The sequence below is a fragment of the Portunus trituberculatus genome, chromosome 19, assembly GCF_017591435.1.
Source record: "Portunus trituberculatus isolate SZX2019 chromosome 19, ASM1759143v1, whole genome shotgun sequence".
Lineage (NCBI taxonomy): Eukaryota > Metazoa > Arthropoda > Malacostraca > Decapoda > Portunidae > Portunus > Portunus trituberculatus.
In genome coordinates this window covers 15,800,590-15,825,073 of record NC_059273.1, presented here as the reverse complement: position 1 = coordinate 15,825,073, position 24,484 = coordinate 15,800,590, and the positions used below count along the sequence as shown (strand labels likewise).

General features: G+C 40.8%; 1 protein-coding gene and 1 non-coding gene across 2 annotated transcripts in view; both read left to right on the top strand.

The window, feature by feature from the left end:
• Positions 1-24,484, top strand: part of LOC123506164 (trichohyalin-like) — a 30,635-nt gene continuing 6,151 nt past the window's right edge. Inside the window, exons 1-3 of the mRNA XM_045258079.1 lie at positions 1-469; positions 520-2,222; positions 16,670-16,726. Coding sequence (XP_045114014.1) covers positions 1-469; positions 520-1,472 — 1,422 coding nt within the window. The 3' untranslated portion in view covers positions 1,473-2,222; positions 16,670-16,726. The remainder of the gene's footprint in view (positions 470-519; positions 2,223-16,669; positions 16,727-24,484) is intronic.
• Trnal-caa lies at positions 13,968-14,041 on the top strand. The gene has a single exon. It is a non-coding gene; the product is annotated as a tRNA-Leu (tRNA).

Sequence of the window (24,484 nt, the reverse complement as noted above, 5' to 3'; positions counted from 1 at the left end):
ATGCGAATAAAGTTAGCCTTATGGATTATAACGCTGTGGGCCGCCCTCGTGGCGGCCACAGCTAAGGGGTGTTTAGACCGGCACACGGTAGAGTGTGCCGGTGGACGACAGGAGCTGCTGGCGTTGTCCAGCAGCATCCTGGAGGACAGGCGGGTCCTCACCGACGAGGTAACCCGCCTGAAGGAAGAACTGGAGGACGCCCAGCAGGGCAACCTCAGGCTGAGTGAAAAACACTCAGACGTCCTGAGGGAGCACCTGCAGGTCCTGGGCGACCTCCAGTTGTTGCGGCAGGAGCGCGCTGCTCTACAACAGGAGCGCGCGCTCCTGCACGAGAAGCAGGTGACTCTGCTCGCCGAGCATGAGGACCTGCGCCAGGAACATGCGGCCCTGCTTCACAAGCACGAGGCCCTGCTCCAGGTGCATGAGTCCCTGCAGACGCAGCATGAGACCCTGCGAAATGACCACGCTGGTCTTGCAAAGGACCAGCGTGACCTTGAGGCTGCCCACGGCGGCCTCAAGAAGAGCTACCGGGCGTGCACCAAGAACTGCACAGTCTCCGGGAGCTGCACGATCGCCTGAGGCAGGACCACCTCCGGCTGCAGGACACGAAAGAGAGCCTGCTAGATGATATGGATGAAATGGCCAACATCAACCATCAAATGGCCGAAGGAATGAAGGACATCATAGTAGAATGCCGCAGAACACAAGAGGAGACGAAACATCATGTCCAGTCTCTTGTGTTGAGGACAGCTAATGAGAAGGAAAGGGCCTTAATGGAGGCCCAAGAAAAGTACGATAGGCTAATGGAAGAAAGGAATGCAATGAAAGAACAACTGGCTATTACGGTGAAGGACAATGAACGAGCTGAGAAAGAAATGAAATGCTTGACAGAGATTGCAGAGACAGAAAAGCAAGATGTCAATGTCGCTAGGACAGCAAGACACGAATGGTATAAAACTAAAGAGACAGTGTTGCAACATATTGAGTCTCTGGAAGTCAAGGTAGAGATAGAGAAAAAGAAGCTGATGCAAGACGCGGAACAGAAGGAAAGCTTAAGCATGACTGACACAGTAGCTGAGAACGAGACTCATGAGACAGAAAACCGTTCCCAGGAACATGAAGGAGGCTTCCATCAGCCTAAAAGCCTGGTCCTTGGAGAACAAGAACAAGAGTCTCAGGAAAGTAGCCAGCAGGCCAGTGAACACGCAGAGAGGCTGGCAAATGCTGTGAATGATCAGATGTGGAAGCATGAAAGATTATTGCTGGGATTGCAGAAGAATGACACAAAGGAAAGAGACGTGACACAGAAAAGGAAACGTAAAAGAAAAATCGCAGAGAAGGAGCCTTGGGAAAGTAGCCAGCAGGCCAGTGAACACGCAGAGAGGCTGGCAAATGCTGTGAATGATCAGATGTGGAAGCATGAAAGATTATTGCTGGGATTGCAGAAGAATGACAAAAGGAAAGAAACGTGACACAGAAAAGAAAATGTAAAAGAAAAATCGCAGAGAAGGAGCCTTGGGAAAGTAGCCAGCAGGCCAGTGAACACGCAGAGAGGCTGGCAAATGCAGTGAATGAGCAGATAATGAAACAGGAAAGATTAATGCTGAGACTGGAGAAGAATGACACAAAGGAAGGAGACGCGATACAGGAGATGAAACCCCAAAGAAGAAGTACGGAAAGGAGTGAGTTATGAATCGCCTGAGAGGCAAAAAAAAAAAAAAAAAAAAAAAAAAAAAAAAAAAAAAATCGTTTATTAGGACTTGGAGGTCGCCGTTTTGATTGTGAGGACATGGAGGTCAAGATTTATATGTTATGATTTGGAGGTCGCCGTTTTGATTGTGAGGACATGGAGGTCAAGATTTATATGTTATGATTTGGAGGTCGCCGTTTTGTTTGTGAGGACATGGAGGTCAAGATTTATATGTTATGATTTGGAGGTCGCCGTTTTGTTTGTGAGGACATGGAGGTCAAGATTTATATGTTATGATTTGGAGGTCGCCGTTTTGTTTGTGAGGACATGGAGGTCAAGATTTATATGTTATGTTTTGGAGGTCGCCGTTTTGTTTGTGAGGACATGGAGGTCAAGATTTATATGTTATGATTTGGAGGTCGCCGTTTTGTTTGTGAGGACATGGAGGTCAAGATTTATATGTTATGTTTTGGAGGTCGCCGTTTTGTTTGTGAGGACATGGAGGTCAAGATTTATATGTTATGATTTGGAGGTCGCCGTTTTGTTTCTCTTTACTATTAATAACACTGTACACAACCAATGTCTCAATATCAGTACACACTTTAGGAGTGAAGATTTTTATTTTTTTTTAATGTAAATAGAATTGTCTAAACATACCGTAAAAATCAAGATAAAAATGCGTCTCAGTAATGAAAGGGTTAAACCGTAGAGCTATGTTTATTCAATTCAGAGAGAGAGAGAGAGAGAGAGAGAGAGAGAGAGAGAGAGAGAGAGAGAGAGAGAGAGAGAGAGAGAGAGAGAGAGAGAGAGAGAGAGAGAGAGAGAGAGAGGATGTACATACACACAAACACACACACACACACACACACACACACACACACACACACACACACACACACACACACACACACACACACACACACACACACACACACACACACACACACACACACACACACACACACACACACACACACACACACACACACACACACACACACACACACACACACACACACACACACACACACACACACACACACACACACACACACACACACACAGAAAGAGAGAGAGAGAGAGAGAGAGAGAGAGAGAGAGAGAGAGAGAGAGAGAGAGAGAGAGAGAGAGAGAGAGAAAGTAGAGCCTTCGCAAACGTATTATTGTATCTGATTTGACTGACGCAACCGAGTCCCGTTTTTTGTTACCTAGGAGGGGAGAGTGAGAGGGAGGAGTGGGAGTAGGGGTTGGGTGAGTTGGTAGGTAAGTGAATGAGTGGGTGAGTGGGAGGGATAAGTGGGAGTGGGTGGGGTGAGTTGGTTGGAGTGGGTGGGGTGAGTGGGAGTGAGTGAGTAAGTGGGTAGGTGAGTGAGTGAGTGGGTGAATGGGAGTGGTGGGGTTAGTGGGTAGGGTGAGTGGAAGTGGGTAGTGTGGGTGGGTGGGTGAGTGAGTGGGTTAGTGGGAGGGATGAGTGGGAGTGGGTAGGGTGAGTGGGAGTGAGTGGGTAAGTGAATGAGTGGGTGAGTGGGTAGGTTGAGTCGGTGGGTGAGTGAGTGAGTGGGAGGAGGGGATGGGTAAGAGGGTGGGATGTGTAAGTGGGTGGGTTAGTGAGTGAGTGAGTGGGTGAATGAGTGGGAAGGGTGAGTGGGTGAGTGCATAGGGAGGGCTAGGTAATGTATAGGTGGGGCGTGAGTCTTGCCATGACAGCCTATCTAAATTAATCCAATCAGAGCACCAATCAGAGCACCAGTCAGGCTCACCGCTGCACCAAGACTCAGTACCACTCCCTCTTACTCTCCATCCCTTCCTCCATCACTCCATTACTTCCCTCCCTTTCTCCCTCTCTTCCTCCACCCCTCCCTGCCTGCCTCCCTCCCTCCCTTACCTCCTTCCTTCCTTCTCTCCCTTTCTATCTGGCTCTACCACATCCTTCCTCCTTCCCTCCCTCCTCCCTCCACCTCTCCCTGCCGTCCTCTTTCCCTCCCTTACTTTTTTCCTTCCTTTTCTCCCTTTCTATCTGGCTCTACCACATCCTCCCTCTTTCCTTCCTTCTCTCCCTTCCTCCTTACCTCCTTCTCCCCTTCCCTCTCACACTCCCTTCACTACTTTTCACTTTTCTCTGTTTATTTGTTTATTCATTTTTCTTTATCTATTGTTTTCGTTTACCTGTTTCACTCTTTTGTATTTATTTCCTCTTCGTTATTTATATATATTTTTTTATATTTACTTCACTCTTGTTCTTGTTTCCTTTCCTCTCCCTTTCCCTTAACTTCCCTCCCTCACTCCCTCTTTTAGAACATACAACACACAATGCAACAAATAATTATCTTGCTGCTATACAAATATGTAGCTTTTCCCTCACATCTCGAGGCCTATCACATTTCCTGACAATGAAAACCTTAGTGAACCTTCACTACTTGATCACATATATACTAACTTCTATAGTAACTTCACATCTGGAATAGTTCATTATTCTCTGTCTGATCATCTTCCAGTTTTTATCAATTTTTTAGTTGTTACTCAAGTTCACAAAACTTACAAATATAAACTTAGATCCTTCTGTGAAACAAATAAACAAATATTTTCTAATAAAATTAGTACTATAGACAGGAATGTACTTTTATCAGAGGAAAATTTAAAAGATAATTTTGAAATATTTTTGTCTAAACTAAATGAAATTTATAATGAATGCTTCCCCTTCTTAACTAAAACCGCTTCTGAAAAAAAGGCCTAATACACCATGGATTAACCAAGAAGTAATAAATGCAATAAAAACAAAAAACTAATTATACAAAGATTTTAAGATTGGTGCAGTGACAGAAAAACAATACAAACAATATAGAAATACGTTAAATAATGCCATAAAACAACTAAAACAGACTTATTATATAAACCTATTCACGAGTTTTGAAAATGACAACTAAAATGTGGAAAATTATTAACCAACTATCTAAAAAAAAACTCAAAAATAAAAATATTGAATATATTGTGCACAACAATAATAAAATAACGCAAACATCGGATATTGCCTAACTATTTAATAAATTCTTTATTAACATGGCAATCCAATTAAATCATAATCTACCACCACCTACCACCGACCCGCGTTCTTACCTGTCAGGGAACTATCCTAACTCAATGGCAATTCCCACAGTCTATCCTCAAGATATTATTCGAATCATAAACTCTTTAAAAAAAAATAATAATATTACACATGACATCTCTGTTTTCATTATAAAATCTAATAGTAATTATTTGGCCATACCACTATCCTTATTATTTAACCAATCCACAAGCAAGGGTAAATTTCCACAACAACTAAAACATGCTATTGTAATACCAACACATAAAAATGGATCTAAAGAAGTCACAAGTAATTATCGTCCCATTTTATTATTAAGTACATTCTCTAAGATTTTTGAAAAATTCATGAAGGGTTTTTTAATGAACTACCTTGAGACTAAAAGTATTCTTAATCCTAAACAATTCGGCTTCAGAAGTGGACTAAGTACATTTGATGCACTAAAAACTTTAAATGAAGAAATATTTTCTGCCCTAGACTCAAAAAGTAATTTATTAAGTATATACATAGACTTTTCCAAAGCTTTTGACACAGTCAAACATGATATTCTACTAATGGAACTACACCACTATGGTATTCGTGGAATAATATTTGATTGGTTTTCTGATTATCTATCACATAGAACTTAATCTATTAGATTATCTGAACATATTTCCTCTTCTAGTATAATTTCATATGGTGTTCCACAGGGCAGTGTACTAGGTCCTATCCTTTTCCTTATCTACATAAATGATCTTCATAACATTTTTACAAACCTAAAAACTATACTTTTTGCAGACGATATGACCCTATACATTATGATGTTAACACTATCATACGTATAGCAAACGTTGACCTAGAAACACTATACTAATGGTGTCTCAGCAATAGACTAACAATAAATTTAGATAAAACATTCTACATGATATTTACTAACAAAGTCTATGATAATCTTCCACCTCTTAATTACCATGATGATAATATAAAAATAACAAACAGACACACACTCTTAGGCATAACTTATGATGATAAAATGTCATTTAGAATTCACATAACTAACTTAATTCTTAAATTATCTAGAATTGTATCTCTTATATATTGTATAAAAAATTTGATGCCTAACTATGTAATCAAAATCTTCTATAATGCCCATGTCTTGCCACATTTAATGTTTTGTTCTCCCATCTGGTGCTCCACCTATCCTACGCATCTCTTACCTCTATTCAGATTACAGAAGAAAATCATACGTATTATAACAAATAGTGATTACTTTGAACACACACAACCTTTATTTAAGAATGATAGTATACTTAAACTTTTTGACATTAACAAATTACAAATTGCTATATATATGTACAAATTACAACACAATATTCACAATAGAACAAATACAACATTACAGTCTCACCACAACTACCCAACCCGTAGTCGAGACAATCTCATTATACCAGCCCACAATTTAACAATTTATCAACATTCATTATCTTACCTGGGCCCTAAAATCTGGAATGCTGTACCTCATGAAATCAAAACTAAACAATCATCATATACCTTAAAAAAACACTACAAAAATCGCATTATATCATATTATTGAAATCATGTATTTATGTAAGTATTGTATTTTTTTTTTTTTTTTTTTGGTTATGTAAATTACATATGTGATCCTACAAGGAAAGGAAAGCTATGGCACAGCTTGCAGTTTATAATGGATTGGAATTAACTGATTTAGATAAGGGGATGGGGAGGGAATTACAACTTATCACCGAATTACTGCCGGAAAAGAATATTCTTTATATGGGTTGCCTTATTATATCATACTATAGAATATTATGTCATGTAATAATGTAATTAATTAATAAGGTATAATAAAATGTTTCAAATGTTTCAAATGTTTCAAATGTTTCCATCCATACCTTACATCCCTCCCTACTTATTTCTCCCTCCCTCTCTCCCTCCCTCCACTTCTCTTCTCTCTGTTTAACTATTCATCTTCCTTCTTTTCTTTATGTTCTTGTCTTCTCTCTTTTATTATGTTCTTTTGTTCCTATTCTCCTTCTTACTTCTGTTTCTCTCTCCTGTATTTATTTGCTCATCGTTATCTCCTTTTCTATATTTAATTCTACTTTCTTTTTCTCTTTATTTTTCTTTCAACTGTTATTTTTCCTGTGTTTTTTGCTTCAATCTTTGTTTATTTGTTGTTTGTTGCAAGATATTTATCCCTTTTTTTTGCGGGCGGGTAACAGTTTCGAACTTGCAAGTGGGTCGTTTTTTAAGTATGTTTTGTGTTGACTTTTGCCAGCTTTCCCATCTTACGTAAAAAATACAAAGACGATTCTGACCAATTACAACAGCACTGGTAAGGGAACTAGAAAAAAGAATAGCATTAAAGGCGCCACATTTAAATTCTTCAGTACTCAGACGCAATTTTGCCTTTTTTAAGTTTAATCCTTTTTTTTCCGAACTGTGACGCATTTTTTACCATGAGTTTTGTGTGTGATTAGACGATTTTATTGACTTTGGGAAGGGTTTATGGAGGTCAGAAGATTAATGGCCACAGTCTTCACTATTCTAATCAAACAAGTGTCTGAAACTGTATAAAACCATCAAATAGTAAGCAGAATGAATATGAGAACGTGCCATGGTCCTGAAGGGGCGAAAAAAGAAACCAAATAAAGCAAGACTTCAAAATTACCTGAAAACTTATTTAACCTCCTTCACATTTTACTCATTGATTGAATCACCTGTACATACTTGCTGTTCTATATTGACTCATCCCACTCTTGCTGTACACGACCAGAATTTTATTTTTCTCTGGACCAAACTAACCTGCCATGTCTTATCTATTTTCTCTACTAATTGAGTATATTGCCTACCTGTCGTGCTTCTACCTGGGTTGTTTATTTATTAGTGCATTGATGGATCCGCTCAACTGTTTATGCGTGACGTATTGGTGTCAGGTGCGCATTAGTTACCTGTGCTATTATACCTGGTGATGGGCAGGTGTTGTGGGATAGTGAGGAGTTACACGGGATTCCACACTGAAGGAAAGAAAGAATAGACCGAAGAAAAGGATAAGACAGAAGGAAAGAAAGGATGGAAGGAAGGATAAGGCTGAAGGAAGAAGGGGATAAGACTGAAAAAGAGAATAGAGTGAAGGAAGAAAGAATAGACTGAAGGAGAGAAAGGATAAGACTGAAGGAAAGAAAAGATAGACTGGAGGAAGGATAGATTGAAGGAAAAAAAGGATAAGCAGTATGTAGTAGGATTCGAAGGAACCTACGCGTAGACGTCTGCCCTATCCTACGCTCACCACCCTATACACTTCACCACAGCCTCCATAAAGTGTGGTGCAATTCTCTTCTCTATTTTATATCTTTCTTTTTCTTTAATGACATAATCAAATTTATATTTCAAGTAACAGCTAAAACTACTGTCTATGTTTCATCATTAGAGGGCATCTTTTTACAAACGTTTATTTCCTTTCTCCAAAGACTCTCTTACATAGAAATAATACATATCCATTCATTACATCGCTGCTTGTTAACGCAGGCTTGTAATACACATGACATTTCTAGAAGCCATATTTCCCTTCTAAGTTACAGAACGACAAGTATAGGAGACACTTTGAAGTGGGAATTTTTTTAGGTTCAAAAATTACATGAATGAATTTATTTTTTACGTATCAATTTTCTTATGGAGATAGGAACGATATTGCTTTCCTTTTAGGCCTAATTGTTGTAAATGAGAAATATTCAGGAGGACAAGGAGGAGGACTATAGATGCAGGAGGAATATAAAGTAAATGAAAAGGAAGAGGGGGAGGAAAAAGAATAACAAAAGGACGCTACGGAAACAGAAGGGCATTGAGTGGACGTCTTGGAGTAGGAGGAAGAGAAGAAGGAGAAAGAGAAGGAGGAAGGAGAAGATAAAGAGGAGGAGGATGAAGCAAATGAGGTGTCTGAGGAAGCCCTGTTCATCCCACACACTCCTGAAGGACTCCTGAGAGGGCGGATGCGACTGACACTTTAAGATTATTGTTATTGGATGTGATTCTTATCTTTAACAGACACTCTTGGTATCTCTCTCTCTCTCTCTCTCTCTCTCTCTCTCTCTCTCTCTCTCTCTTGTAAATTTAATGTTATTTTACTTTTTTGACGATTTTTCTGTCAACATTTCGTCAATTTCTGTTTACTCGCATTCTTAAAATGTGTGTATGTGTGTCTTTGTGTGTGTGTGTGTGTGTGTGTGTGTGTGTGTGTGTGTGTGTGTGTGTGTGTGTGTGTGTGTGTGTGTGTGTGTGTGTGTGTGTGTGTGTGTGTGTGTGTGTGTGTGTGTGTGTGTGTGTGTGTGTGTGTGTGTGTGTGTGTGTGTGTGTGTGTGTGTGTGTGTGTGTGTGTGTGTGTGTGTGTGTGTGTGTGTGTGTGTGTGTGTGTGTGTGTGTGTGTGTGTGTGTGTGTGTGTGTGTGTGTGTGTGTGTGTGTGTGTGTGTGTGTGTGTGTGTGTGTGTGTGTTTGTAATAATATTAATTATTAATAATAATAATAATAATAATAATAATAATAATAATAATAATAATAATAATAATAATAATAAAAATACGGTTTATTAGTAATTGCAGTACATACATACTGAAAATGTACATATGGGGATTGAGGGAGACTTAAGATTAGAACCTGAACTTAGCTGTTTATGGTTGTTTATGGTTCGCACCATGAAGGGGATAGCATTACATGAAGAGTTACATATGGGGATTAAGGGACATTCAAGATGAGAACCTAACTTAGCTATTTATGGCTCGCACCATGGAGAGGATAGCACTATAATGATAACGGTCAGTTCTTGGGGCCTTGAGTGGCATGACCACGTTTATGTGTCGTGTGGCATGGATTGGCTGGAGCGCGTCAGGGGGGAGGAGATGCCGTAGCCGTGAGTGGCGCAGCAGGCCTCTACCCATCTTGACGAGGGCTGCTTGGTGTCTGGTTGCCAGTGTTTGGAGATCGAGGGTAGATAAGGCGTGATTATAGTCAGTGTAGGCAGGGCCAAGTATGATTCTGCAGGCCCTTTTTTGGACTTTTTCCAGTTGTTGGTGTTGAGTTCAGGTGAGGGAGGAAGACCACACAGGTGAGGCATACATAAGTTTGGGCAGGATGAAGGTGATGTATATCCCCTTTAACTCATCAGCTGGTGTGCCCAGTGACTTAAGTCTGTGCAACATGTAGAGTCTGTGGGCTGCCGATCTCACTGTGGCAGTAACGTGTATTTCCATGTCAGCTGATCGTCAACTGTGACTCCGAGCAGCTTGGCTGACCAAACTACTTGGAAGGGGTGAGGACCCACGGATAGTTGGGGGGGCGAGGTGCAGATATGCATTACTACAGTTTTGGTGTAGTTGATTGTCATCCTGCTTTCTTCCGACCACTCCTGCAGGCTGTTCAACGTTGTTTGAAGTGCTGAGTAATCTGGGTGTTTGTTGTGGGGTGACACACCCAAGGTGCAGTCATCCACTTACTTCCAGCGGTGAGGGGTGTTTGTCAAAGCGTCAATAATCAGTATCAGGAAGCAGAGTGGACCCATCTTGGTGCCCTGTGGAACGCTACACGTTAGTTGTTGGTAAGGGGATGTGTGTTTTTGAAAACGTACAGCTTGCCGGCGTCCCGTGAGGAAGTTAGCCAGCCATGCTGTCAGGTGAGAGGGAAGACCCAGACTGATGGCTTTGTTAATGACAACAGTGTGGTCAACCAGATCAAAAGCTTTCTTAAAGTCCACAAAAGCGACTGCTTGTGAGGTGTTCCGTTTGTCCAGGTGACTATGAACGAAGTCAAGGAAGCTGACTAGGTAGTGAGAGGTAGAGGTGGCTCGGATATTGCTAAATTGCTGAATGTCTAAGGAGGAACTGATTTTGTTTTATTCCCAGTCAAACACAAAGTCTTCATAGATGAGGCTAGGGATGGGTGTGATAGCGACTGGCCTAAGGTCATTTAGAGATTGTGGGCTGGCAGTTTTAGGAATGGGTGTGACAAATGATGTTTTCCAGTCGACAGGGCATGAGTACTGTGAGAGAGATGCATTTATTATTGAGCAGAGAGGGGTGGCTAGTTCTGGAGCAAATTCTTTGTAGATCTTAATGGGTAGGTCAGTAGGGGTGGTTGACCAAGGTTTGAGTTTCAGAATTCTCTTGTAGACATCCATCACCTGGACAGCTGGAGGAGGGGAGGGAACAGGGAGGTAGGCAGGGAGACTTGAGGGGTGAAGGGGCGGGAATGTTTGACAGATTGTAGCAAAGTGACTATTCATCTCGTCTGCTGCTGACTCAGTGGGGAGGTGTAAGGTACAAGGAAAAGGAGAGGACTGTTTTTGTAGACCACACAAAGCCTTAATCTTATCATACCACTGTCTGTTGTTGTTGAGCTTGAGTTGATGAATTTTGTTTAGGTAATGACTTGCTTTCGTTATCTTTATCTCCTGTATCACTTTGTTCCTTAGTTTCCTGTATTGTATGGAGCAGGTATGGAAGGCCCAGTTTCTCTGTTTGATGAGACTTTTAATGCGGGGCGTCATCCACTGGGCATCAGATGGGTGCACTGTGGCGCTCTTTACTGGGAAGTAGTGGTGTAAGGCTGCTGATGTGGTGGAAACAAAGTTGCTCCACTTGGTATGTACGTCTTCCACTTGTAGCACCTCATTCCAAGGGTTTTGGGTTACCCACTGTCCAAACAACCTTAGGGAAGAGTCAGGCATAGGTCGGTAGGTCTTGATGACCTTGGAGTGCTGGGGTGAGGTGGTGGATGCGGGTGACCACAGGATGGAGCGGTGGGTGCTTCGTGCCAGAGGGGGTAGAGGGTGGGGGGAGGAGTAGTAATGATGTAGGTCAGTCATGATAAGGTCGAGTTTGGCTTGTTGGACCGTGGGGAAGTCAACGACTTGGGTTAGGTGTAACTGGTGGTCTGTTAAAATCTCCGTAGATAACCATCTTGGCAGCAGGATATTTTATTCTGAGTGTCAGCCGTGTTTATCATGTGCTCAGTGAGTAGGTGTGCTGTGCGGGCACAGAGGATGATTAAGGCTGCGTCTCGGGGGTGGGAAGATGGAGTCACTCGTACCTAGAGGGCCTCCACTCCGGGTGGGACAGCCACCGGGAGGAGAGAGGGACTGAGGGTTGAGCGGCAGTAAGCAGCCACACCCCCACCTGTTCTCTCTGATATTAGATAGTGGAAGAGTTGAAAGTCTTGTACCATACACACTTCCGGTACTATTTGCCACGCCTCAGTGATTGGCACAATGTCCGCATGGGTTGATCTCACCGTTACAATTAATTCGTCCATTTTCTTCGTTAGGGATGTCACGTTAGATAGTAGAAGGGAGGGTAGATTAAACCACTGGCGAGGTATTTCCACTCGAGTGTGTTTTCTTGCTTCTGCTTGCCTGTTTTGTCTGTTTCTGTCTGTCACTATAACCTCGATGGGACGAACCACACTTCTGCCACCTAGTGATTCCCGATTCCGAAACATTTTGAGTGTTTTTAGGCACTAGATGGCGTTAGGTGGTGGGTAGCCTGCTCCTCGTCTGTGTCGGAGGAGGTAGTTACTTTCATAGCGGTAGGTTGGGATACACATTGTGTGTGTGTGTGTGTGTGTGTGTGTGTGTGTGTGTGTGTGTGTGTGCGTGTGTGTGTGTTGACACGGCGAAATCCCTGAGACATCTTGGCTACAACAATGCTCCTCTCTCTCTCATCTTGGCTACAACAATCTCTCTCTCTCTCTCTCTCTCTCTCTCTCTCTCTCTCTCTCTCTCTCTCTCTCTCTCTCTCTCTCTCTCTCTGAGTTTGTGTGGATTTGTATGCTTATGTCTGTGTGTGTGTGTGTGTGTGTGTGTGTGTGTGTGAGAGAGAGAGAGAGAGAGAGAGAGAGAGAGAGAGAGAATAATGATTATGATAATAACAATAATAATAATAATAATAATAATAATAATAATAATAATAATGATAATGGTAATAACAACAATAATGATAATATTAATAATAATAATTTTATTTCATATACCGTGGTAATTCATCTTACATGTGATATTTATGTATATATATATATATATATATATATATATATATATATATATATATATATATATATATATATATATATATATATATATATATATATATATATATATATATATATATATATATATATATATATATATATATATATATATATATATATATATATATATATATATATATATATATATATATATATATATATATATATATATATATATATATATATATATATATATATATATATATATATATATATATATATATATATATATATATATATATATATATATATATATATATATATATATATATATATATATATATATATATATATATATATATATATATATATATATATATATATATATATATATATATATATATATATATATATATATATATATATATATATATATATATATATATATATATATATATATATATATATATATATATATATATATATATATATATATATATATATATATATATATATATATATATATATATATATATATATATATATATATATATATATATATATATATATATATATATATATATATATATATATATATATATATATATATATATATATATATATATATATATATATATATATATATATATATATATATATATATATATGTGTGTGTGTGTGTGTGTGTGTGTGTGTGTGTGTGTGTGTGTGTGTGTGTGTGTGTGTGTTTCGCTGTTTGATCTGCTGCAGTCTTTGACGAGACAGCCAGACGTTACCCTACGGAACGAGCTCAGAGCTCACTATTTCCAATCTTCGGATAGGCCTGAGACCAGGCACACACCACACACCGGGACAACAAGGTCACAACTCCTCGATTTACATCCCGTACCTACTCACTGCTAGGTGAACAGGGGCTACACGTGAAAGGAGACACACCCAAATATCTCCACCCGGCCGGGGAATCGAACCCCGGTCCTCTGGCTTGTGAAGCCAACGCTCTAACCACTAAGCTACCGGGTGTGTGTGTGTGTGTGTGTGTGTGTGTGTGTGTGTGTGTGTGCCACCACCACCACCACCACCATCATTACTATTACCACAATTATGAGAGAAAAAACCACCCTTTCACACACACACACACACACACACACACACACACACACACACACACACACATACACACACGCCCGGTAGCTCAGTGGTTAGAGCGCTGGCTTCAAAAGCCAGAGGACCGGGGTTCGATTCCCCGGCCAAGTGGAGATATTTGGGTGTGTCTCCTTTCATGTGTAGCCCCTGTTCACCTAGCAGTGAGTAGGTACGGGATGTAAATCAAGGAGTTGTGACCTTGTTGTTCTGGTGTGTGGTGTGTGCCTGGTCTCAGGCCTATCCGAAGATCCGAAATAATGAGCTCTGAGCTCGTTCCGTAGGGTAACGTCTGGCTGTCTCGTCAGAGACTGCAGCAGATCACACAGTGAAACACACACATAGACACACATACACTCTCTCTCTCTCTCTCTCTCTCTCTCTCTCTCTCTCTCCCAGTGATGTACATTATTACATTGCTTCCATTGGTGCCAATTTTTCGTGCTGCTACGAAAAGGTTAACATCATTCAGAACACGCACTCTTATGGCTAGATGAGTATCACAGCCACTAGGCGGAATAGAGATTGAGAGAGACGGAGAGAAGTGCAGGGACAGGGTTTATTAACAGCAGGGTGAGAAGAGAGGAGGAGGAGGAAGAGCTGGAGCAATGGAGAATAATGATTCTTGGAGTGAAAACACTTGTTGTTGTCATTTTGGTGGTTTGATTGATGGAAGGTGAGCAGTGACCCACGGGAACAGTTAATGCTTGACGTGTTTGTTTGTTGAGCCCTGACTTGTACTGACCCTGTCCCAGTAAGAGACACCGCAGGGCTACAATTAGCGTGGACGAACGTTGTTAATCTTTTGGATTTTATAAGAGCAAAAATGAGCCTAATAATCACAGTGTAGGGATGTGTACTGCAGGACACCAGCCTTCATTGGACCTACACATCAAACGTCACTTTCCTTTACACTCACACATTAAAAATAAATTTCTATGCGAATAAAGTTAGCCTTATGGATTATAACGCTGTGGGCCGCCCTCGTGGCGGCCACAGCTAAGGGGTGTTTAGACCGGCACACGGTAGAGTGTGCCGGTGGACGACAGGAGCTGCTGGCGTTGTCCAGCAGCATCCTGGAGGACAGGCGGGTCCTCACCGACGAGGTAACCCGCCTGAAGGAAGAACTGGAGGACGCCCAGCAGGGCAACCTCAGGCTGAGTGAAAAAACACTCAGACGTCCTGAGGGAGCACCTGCAGGTCCTGGGCGACCTCCAGTTGTTGCGGCAGGAGCGCGCTGCTCTACAACAGGAGCGCGCGCTCCTGCACGAGAAGCAGGTGACTCTGCTCGCCGAGCATGAGGACCTGCGCCAGGAACATGCGGCCCTGCTTCACAAGCACGAGGCCCTGCTCCAGGTGCATGAGTCCCTGCAGACGCAGCATGAGACCCTGCGAAATGACCACGCTGGTCTTGCAAAGGACCAGCGTGACCTTGAGGCTGCCCACGGCGGCCTCAAGAAGAGCTACCGGGGCGTGCACCAAGAACTGCACAGTCTCCGGGAGCTGCACGATCGCCTGAGGCAGGACCACCTCCGGCTGCAGGACACGAAAGAGAGCCTGCTAGATGATATGGATGAAATGGCCAACATCAACCATCAAATGGCCGAAGGAATGAAGGACATCATAGTAGAATGCCGCAGAACACAAGAGGAGACGAAACATCATGTCCAGTCTCTTGTGTTGAGGACAGCTAATGAGAAGGAAAGGGCCTTAATGGAGGCCCAAGAAAAGTACGATAGGCTAATGGAAGAAAGGAATGCAATGAAAGAACAACTGGCTATTACGGTGAAGGACAATGAACGAGCTGAGAAAGAAATGAAATGCTTGACAGAGATTGCAGAGACAGAAAAGCAAGATGTCAATGTCGCTAGGACAGCAAGACACGAATGGTATAAAACTAAAGAGACAGTGTTGCAACATATTGAGTCTCTGGAAGTCAAGGTAGAGATAGAGAAAAAGAAGCTGATGCAAGACGCGGAACAGAAGGAAAGCTTAAGCATGACTGACACAGTAGCTGAGAACGAGACTCATGAGACAGAAAACCGTTCCCAGGAACATGAAGGAGGCTTCCATCAGCCTAAAAGCCTGGTCCTTGGAGAACAAGAACAAGAGTCTCAGGAAAGTAGCCAGCAGGCCAGTGAACACGCAGAGAGGCTGGCAAATGCTGTGAATGATCAGATGTGGAAGCATGAAAGATTATTGCTGGGATTGCAGAAGAATGACACAAAGGAAAGAGACGTGACACAGAAAAGGAAACGTAAAAGAAAAATCGCAGAGAAGGAGCCTTGGGAAAGTAGCCAGCAGGCCAGTGAACACGCAGAGAGGCTGGCAAATGCTGTGAATGATCAGATGTGGAAGCATGAAAGATTATTGCTGGGATTGCAGAAGAATGACAAAAGGAAAGAAACGTGACACAGAAAAGAAAATGTAAAAGAAAAATCGCAGAGAAGGAGCCTTGGGAAAGTAGCCAGCAGGCCAGTGAACACGCAGAGAGGCTGGCAAATGCAGTGAATGAGCAGATAATGAAACAGGAAAGATTAATTCTGAGACTGGAGAAGAATGACACAAAGGAAGGAGACGCGATACAGGAGATGAAACCCCAAACAAGAAGTAAGGAAAGGAGTGAGTTATGAATCGCCTGAGAGGCAAAAAAAAAAAAAAAAAAAAAAAAAAAACATCGTTTATTAGGACTGTTTTGTTTGTGAGGACATGGAGGTCAAGATTTATATGTTATGATTTGGAGGTCGCCGTTTTGTTTGTGAGGACATGGAGGTCAAGATTTATATGTTATGATTTGGAGGTCGCCGTTTTGTTTGTGAGGACATGGAGGTCAAGATTTATATGTTATGATTTGGAGGTCGCCGTTTTGTTTGTGAGGACATGGAGGTCAAGATTTATATGTTATGATTTGGAGGTCGCCGTTTTGTTTGTGAGGACATGGAGGTCAAGATTTATATGTTATGTTTTGGAGGTCGCCGTTTTGTTTGTGAGGACATGGAGGTCAAGATTTATATGTTATGATTTGGAGGTCGCCGTTTTGTTTGTGAGGACATGGAGGTCAAGATTTATATGTTATGTTTTGGAGGTCGCCGTTTTGTTTGTGAGGACATGGAGGTCAAGATTTATATGTTATGATTTGGAGGTCGCCGTTTTGTTTGTGAGGACATGGAGGTCAAGATTTATATGTTATGATTTGGAGGTCGCCGTTTTGTTTCTCTTTACTATTAATAACACTGTACACAACCAATGTCTCAATATTAGTACACACTTTAGGAGCGAAGATTTTTAATGTAAATTGAATTGTCTAAATATACCCCAAAAATCGAGGTAAAAATGCTATTCAGTAAATAGTCGAGAGAGAGAGAGAGAGAGAGAGAGAGAGAGAGAGAGAGAGAGAGAGAGAGAGAGAGAGAGAGAGAGAGAGAGAGAGAGAGTGATTGAGAGAGAAAACGATATATATATATATATATATATATATATATATATATATATATATATATATATATATATATATATATATATATATATATATATATAAATAGAGCAGTGAGTTCGTAGGTAAGGAAGGAGAAGATAAAGAGGAGAAGGATGAAGCAAATGAGGTGTCTGAGGAAGCCCTGTTCATCCCACACACTCCTGAAGGACTCCTGAGAGGGCGGATGCGACTGACACTTCAAGATTATTGTTATTGGTTGCGATTCTTATCTTTAACAGACACTCTTGGTAACTCTCTCTGCTCTCTCTCTCTCTCTCTCTCTCTCTCTCTCTCTCTCTCTCTCTCTCTCTTGAAAAATTTATTATTTTACTTCTTTGACTATTTTTATCAACATTTCTTCAACTTTTCTTTACTCGCATTCTTAAAATGTGTGTGTGTGTGTGTGTGTGTGTGTGTGTGTGTGTGTGTGTGTGTGTGTGTGTGTGTGTGTGTGTGTGTGTGTGTGTGTGTGTGTGTGTGTGTGTGTTTGTGTTCTTCCTGAAAAGTTCATGTTACCACCTCCTGAGTGCCCTGTGCCTCTGCTCCTTCTCCTCCTCCTCCTCTTCCTCCTCCTCCTCCTTTTCCTCTTCCTCTTCCCCCTCCTTCTCCTCTTTCTCCTCCTCCTTCTCCTGGTACTCCTCCTCCTTTTTCTCTTCCTTACCGTCCTCCACGCCACGCTTCTCTCCTGCCTACTTTTCCTCTTTCCTCTGCACTTGTCTCCTTGTTTCCTTGTCACGCCGCCGCCCTTCCATCCCTGCACGCCTCACACCCTTTCCTCACTGCATTATTTCCTCCCGCCGCCTTACCACATTATTCTTATTCTCAACCTTTTGTCTTTCATTCCTCGTCCTGGCAGTGTTTTACCTGCCTTGCTTCGTTTAATTTCCTATATCTTCACTTCTTTGTATGTGTTTTATGTCTCGGTTGTTGCTTTTATTGTCTTTTTTTCTAGTTTTGTGTTTTTTTACGTATTTTTTGTGCTCTTATCTTGGTTTTATTTCTTCTTCGTGTTGTTTCTCTTGCTTTCTCATTTCCTTCTCTTCCTCCTTCCTTGACATTCCCTTTCATTATTCAATATAGTTTTTTTTTCTTCCTCCTAATTGGACTCTCTCGTCTTTCACTTCATTTAAACTTACTTATTACCTTAGCTGTTATTATTACGTCTTACTTTTCATTCCTTTATTTTCACTTTTTCTTTCATGTCATCAAATTCATCTCCCTTCTTCCGCGCCTCTTTCTCTCCTTCATTAGTTCCTTCCATTATCCTTTCAACTTTTTCTTCACGCATTAGTTACCTTCGCCTCATCTCCTCTCCTTTCTTCCCTGCCTTCTCTTGCACTCCTTCAGCGTGTTGTGTTCCCCTTGGACGTGGTTCCCCAGGTGGCTCCATTCATCACTTTGGAGGTCGCCGTTTTGTTTCTCTTTACTATTAATAACACTGTACACAACCAATGTCTCAATATCAGTACACACTTTAGGAGTGAAGAGTTTTATTTTTTTTTTAATGTAAATAGAATTGTCTAAACATACCGTAAAAATCAAGATAAAAATGCGTCTCAGTAATGAAAGGGTTAAACCGTAGAGCTATGTTTATTCAATTCAGAGAGAGAGAGAGAGAGAGAGAGAGAGAGAGAGAGAGAGAGAGAGAGAGAGAGAGAGAGAGAGAGGATGTACATACACACAAAACACACACACACATACACACAGGCAAACACACACACACACACACACACACACACACACACACACACACACACACACACACACACACACACACACACACACACACACACACACACACACACACACACACACACACACATGTTGGGAAATGGCGGCCAGTAGCGACTCGGGAGCACAGGCTCACGCGCTAGCTGAATGCGCAGAGAAATACACAGTTTTGCCACATACACGTAATATGCATTAATACAATACATATCCCACAACACACACACACACACACACACACACACACACAGAAAGAGAGAGAGAGAGAGAGAGAGAGAGAGAGAGAGAGAGAGAGAGAGAGAGAGAGAGAGAGAGAGAGAGAGAGAGAGAGAGAGAAAGTAGTCTTCGCAAACGTATTATTGTATCTGATTTGACTGACGCAACCGAGTCCCGTTTTTGTTACCTAGGAAGAGTGAGAGGGAGGAGTAGTAGGGGTTGGGTGAGTTGGTAGGTAATGAATGAGTGGGTGAGTGGGAATAAGTGGAAGTGGGTGGGGTGAGTTGGTTGGAGTGGGTGGGGTGAGTAGTGAGTAAGTGGGTAGGTGAGTGAGTGAGTGGGTGAATGGGAGTGGGTGTTAGTGATAGGGTGAGTGGAAGTGGGTAGTGTGGGTGGGTGGGTGAGTAAAATATTTTGAGTTAGTTAGGGTGAGTAAAGTGATTAAGTGAATGAGTGGGTGAGTGGGTAGGTGAATGGGTGAGTGAGTGAGTGGGAGTGAATGGGTAAAGTGATATGTGTAAGTGGGTGGGTTTGAGTGAGTGAGTGGGTGAATGAGTAAGAGTGAGTGGGTGAGTGCATAGAGTACTATTATGTATAGGTCGTGAGTCTTGCCATGACAGCCTATCTAAATTAATCCAATCAGAGCACCAATCAGAGCACCAGTCAGGCTCACCGCTGCACCAAGACTCAGTACCACTCCTCTTACTCTCCATCCCTTCCTCCATCACTCCATTACTTCCTCCTTTCTCCCTCTTCCTCCATCTGCCTGCCTGCCTCCCTCCCTTACCTCCTTCCTTCCTTCTCTCCCTTTCTATCTGGCTCTACCACATCCTTCCTCCTTCCTCCCTCCCTCCTCCACCTCTCCCTGCCGTCCTCTTTCCCTCCTTACTTTTTCCTTCCTTTTCTCCCTTTCTATCTGGCTCTACTACATCCTCCTCTTTCCTTCCTTCTCTCCTTCCTCCTTACCTCCTTCTCCCCTTCCCTCTCACACTACACTACTTTTCACTTTTCTCTGTTTATTTATTTATTCATTTTTCTTTATCTATTGTTTTCGTTTACCTGTTTCACTCTTTTGTATTTATTTCCTCTTCGTTATTTATATATATTTTTTATATTTACTTCACTCTTGTTCTTGTTTCCTTTCCTCTCCCTTTCCTTAACTTCCCTCCTCACTCCCTCTTTTAGAACATACAACACACAATGCAACAAATAATTATCTTGCTGCTATACAAATATGTAGCTTTTCCCTCACATCTCGAGGCCTATCACATTTCCTGACAATGAAAACCTTAGTGAACCTTCACTACTTGATCACATATATACTAACTTCTATAGTAACTTCACATCTGGAATAGTTCATTATTCTCTGTCTGATCATCTTCCAGTTTTTATCAATTTTTTAGTTGTTACTCAAGTTCACAATACTTACAAATATAAACTTAGATCCTTCTCTGAAACAAATAAACAAATATTTTCTAATAAAATTAGTACTATAGACTGGAATGTACTTTTATCGGAGGAAAATTTAAAAGATAATTTTGAAATATTTTTGTCTAAAATAAATGAAATTTATAATGAATGTTTCCCCATCTTAACTAAAACAGCTTCTGAAAAAAGGCCTAATACACCATGGATTAACCAAGAAGTAATAAATGCAATAAAAACAAAAAAACTAATTATACAAAGATTTTAAGATTGGTGCAGTGACAGAAAAACAATACAAACAATATAGAAATACGTTAAATAATGCCATAAAACAACTAAAACAGACTTATTATATAAACCTATTCACGAGTTTTGAAAATGACAACTAAAATGTGGAAAATTATTAACCAACTATCTAAAAACCCTCAAAAATAAAAATATTGAATATATTGTCCACAACAATAATAAAATAACGCAAACATCGGATATTGCCGAACTATTTAATAAATTCTTTATTAACATGGCAATCCAATTAAATCATAATCTACCACCACCTACCACCGACCCGCGTTCTTACCTGTCAGGGAACTATCCTAACTCAATGGCAATTCCCACAGTCTATCCTCAAGATATTATTCGAATCATAAACTCTTTAAAAAAAAAAATAATAATGATAATACACATGACATCTCTGTTTCCATTATAAAATCTAATAGTAATTATTTGGCCATACCACTATCCTTATTATTTAACCAATCCACAAGCAAGGGTAAATGTCCACAACAACTAAAACATGCTATTGTAATACCAATACATAAAAATAGATCTAAAGAAGTCACAAGTAATTATCGTCCCATTTTATTATTAAGTACATTCTCTAAGATTTTTGAAAAATTCATGAAGGGTTTTTTAATGAACTACCTTGAGACTAAAAGTATTCTTAATCCTAAACAATTCGGCTTCAGAAGTGAACTAAGTACATTTGATGCACTAAAAACTTTAAATGAAGAAATATTTTCTGCCCTAGACTCAAAAAGTAATTTATTAAGTATATACATAGACTTTTCCAAAGCTTTTGACACAGTCAAACATGATATTCTAGTAATGGAACTACACCACTATGGTATTCGTGGAATAATATTTGATTGGTTTTCTGATTATCTATCACATAGAACTTAATCTATTAGATTATCTGAACATATTTCCTCTTCTAGTATAATTTCATATAGTGTTCCACAGGGCAGTGTACTAGGTCCTATCCTTTTCCTTATCTACATAAATGATCTTCATAACATTTTTACAAACCTAAAAACTATACTTTTTGCAGACGATATGACCCTATACATTATGATGTTAACACTATCATACGTATAGCAAACGTTGACCTAGAAACACTATACTAATGGTGTCTCAGCAATAGACTAACAATAAATTTAGATAAAACATTCTACATGATATTTACTAACAAAGTCTATGATAATCTTCCACCTCTTAATTACCATGATGATAATATAAAAATAACAAACAGACACACACTCTTAGGCATAACTTATGATGATAAAATGTCATTTAGAATTCACATAACTAACTTAATTCTTAAATTATCTAGAATTGTATCTCTTATATATTGTATAAAAAATTTGATGCCTAACTATGTAATCAAAATCTTCTATAATGCCCATGTCTTGCCACATTTAATGTTTTGTTCTCCCATCTGGTGCTCCACCTATCCTACGCATCTCTTACCTCTATTCAGATTACAGAAGAAAATCATACGTATTATAACAAATAGTGATTACTTTGAACACACACAACCTTTATTTAAGAATAATAGTATACTTAAACTTTTTGACATTAACAAATTACAAATTGCTATATATATGTACAAATTACAACACAATATTCACAATAGAACAAATACAACATTACAGTCTCACCACAACTACCCAACCCGTACTCGAGACAATCTCATTATACCAGCCCACAATTTAACAATTTATCAACATTCATTATCTTACCTGGGCCCTAAAATCTGGAATGCTGTACCTCATGAAATCAAAACTAAACAATCATCATATACCTTAAAAAAACACTACAAAATCGCATTATATCATATTATTGAAATCATGTATTTATGTAAGTATTGTATTTTTTTTTTTTTTTATAATGGGGATTAAGGGACATTCATGATGAGAACCTAACTTAGCTATTTATGGCTCGCACCATGGAGGGGATAGCACTATGATGATAACGGTCAGTTCTTGGGGCCTTGAGTGGCATGACCAAGTTTGTGTGTCGTGTGGCATGGATTGGCTGGGGCGCGTCAGGGGGGAGGAGATGCCATAGCCGTGAGTGGCGCAGCAGGCCTCTACCCATCTTGACGAGGGCTGCTTGGTGTGTGGTTGCCAGTGTTTGGAGATCGAGGGTAGATAAGGCGTGATTATAGTCAGTGTAGGCAGGGCCAAGTATGATTCTGCAGGCCCTTTTTTGGACATTTTCCAGTTGTTGGTGTTGAGTGCAGATGAGGGAGGAAGACCATACAGGTGATGCATACATAAGTTTGGGCAGGATGAAGGTGATGTATATCCCCTTTAACTCATCAGCTGGTGTGCCCAGTGACTTAAGTCTGCGCAGCATGTAGAGTCTGTGGGCTGCCGATCTCACTGTGGCAGTAACGTGTAATTTCCATGTCAGCTGATCGTCCACTGTGATTCCGAGCAGCTTGGCTGACCGAACTACTTGGAGGGGGTGAGGACCCACGGATAGTTGAGGGGCGAGGTGCAGATATGTATTACTACAGTTTTGGTGTAGTTGATTGTCATCCTGCTTTCCTCCGACCACTCCTGCAGGCTGTTCAACGTTGTTTGAAGTGCTGAGTAGTCTGGGTGTTTGTTGTGGAGTGACACACCCACGGTGCAGTCATCCACTTACTTCCAGCGGTGAGGGGTGTTTGTCAGAGCGTCATTAACCAGTATCAAGAAGCAGAGTGGACCCATCATGGTGCCCTGAGGGACGCCACAGGTTAGTTGTTGGTAAGGGGGATGTGTGTTTTTGAAAACGTATACAGCTTTCCGGCGTCCCGTGAGGAAGTTAGCCAGCCATGCTGTCAGGTGAGAGGGATGACCCAGACTGATGGCTTTGTTAATGACAACAGTGTGGTCAACCAGATCAAAAGCTTTCTTAAAGTCCACAAAAGCGACTGCTTGTGAGGTGTTCCGTTTGTCCAAGTGACTATGAATGAAGTCAAGGAAGCTGACTAGGTAGTGAGAGGTAGAGGTGGCTCTGACATTGCCAAATTGCTGAATGTCTAAGGAGGAACTGATTTTGTGGTATGCCCAGTCAAACACAAATTCTTCACAGATGAGGCTAGGGGAAGGGTGTGATAGCGACTGGCCTAAGGTCATTTAGAGATTGTGGGCTGGCAGTTTTAGGAATGGGTGTGACAAATTATGTTTTCCAGTTGACAGGGCATGAGTACTGTGAGAGAGATACATTTATTATTGAGCAGTGAGGGGTGGCTAGTTCTGGAGCAAATTCTTTGTAGATCTTAATGGGTAGATCAGGATTGAGTTTCAGTTCTCTTGTAGACATCCATCACCTGGACAGCTGGAGGAGGGGAGGGAGCAGGGAGGTAGGCAGGGAGACTTGAGGGGTGAAGGAGTGGGAATGTTTGACAGATTGTAGCAAAGTGACTATTCATTTCGTCTGCTGCTG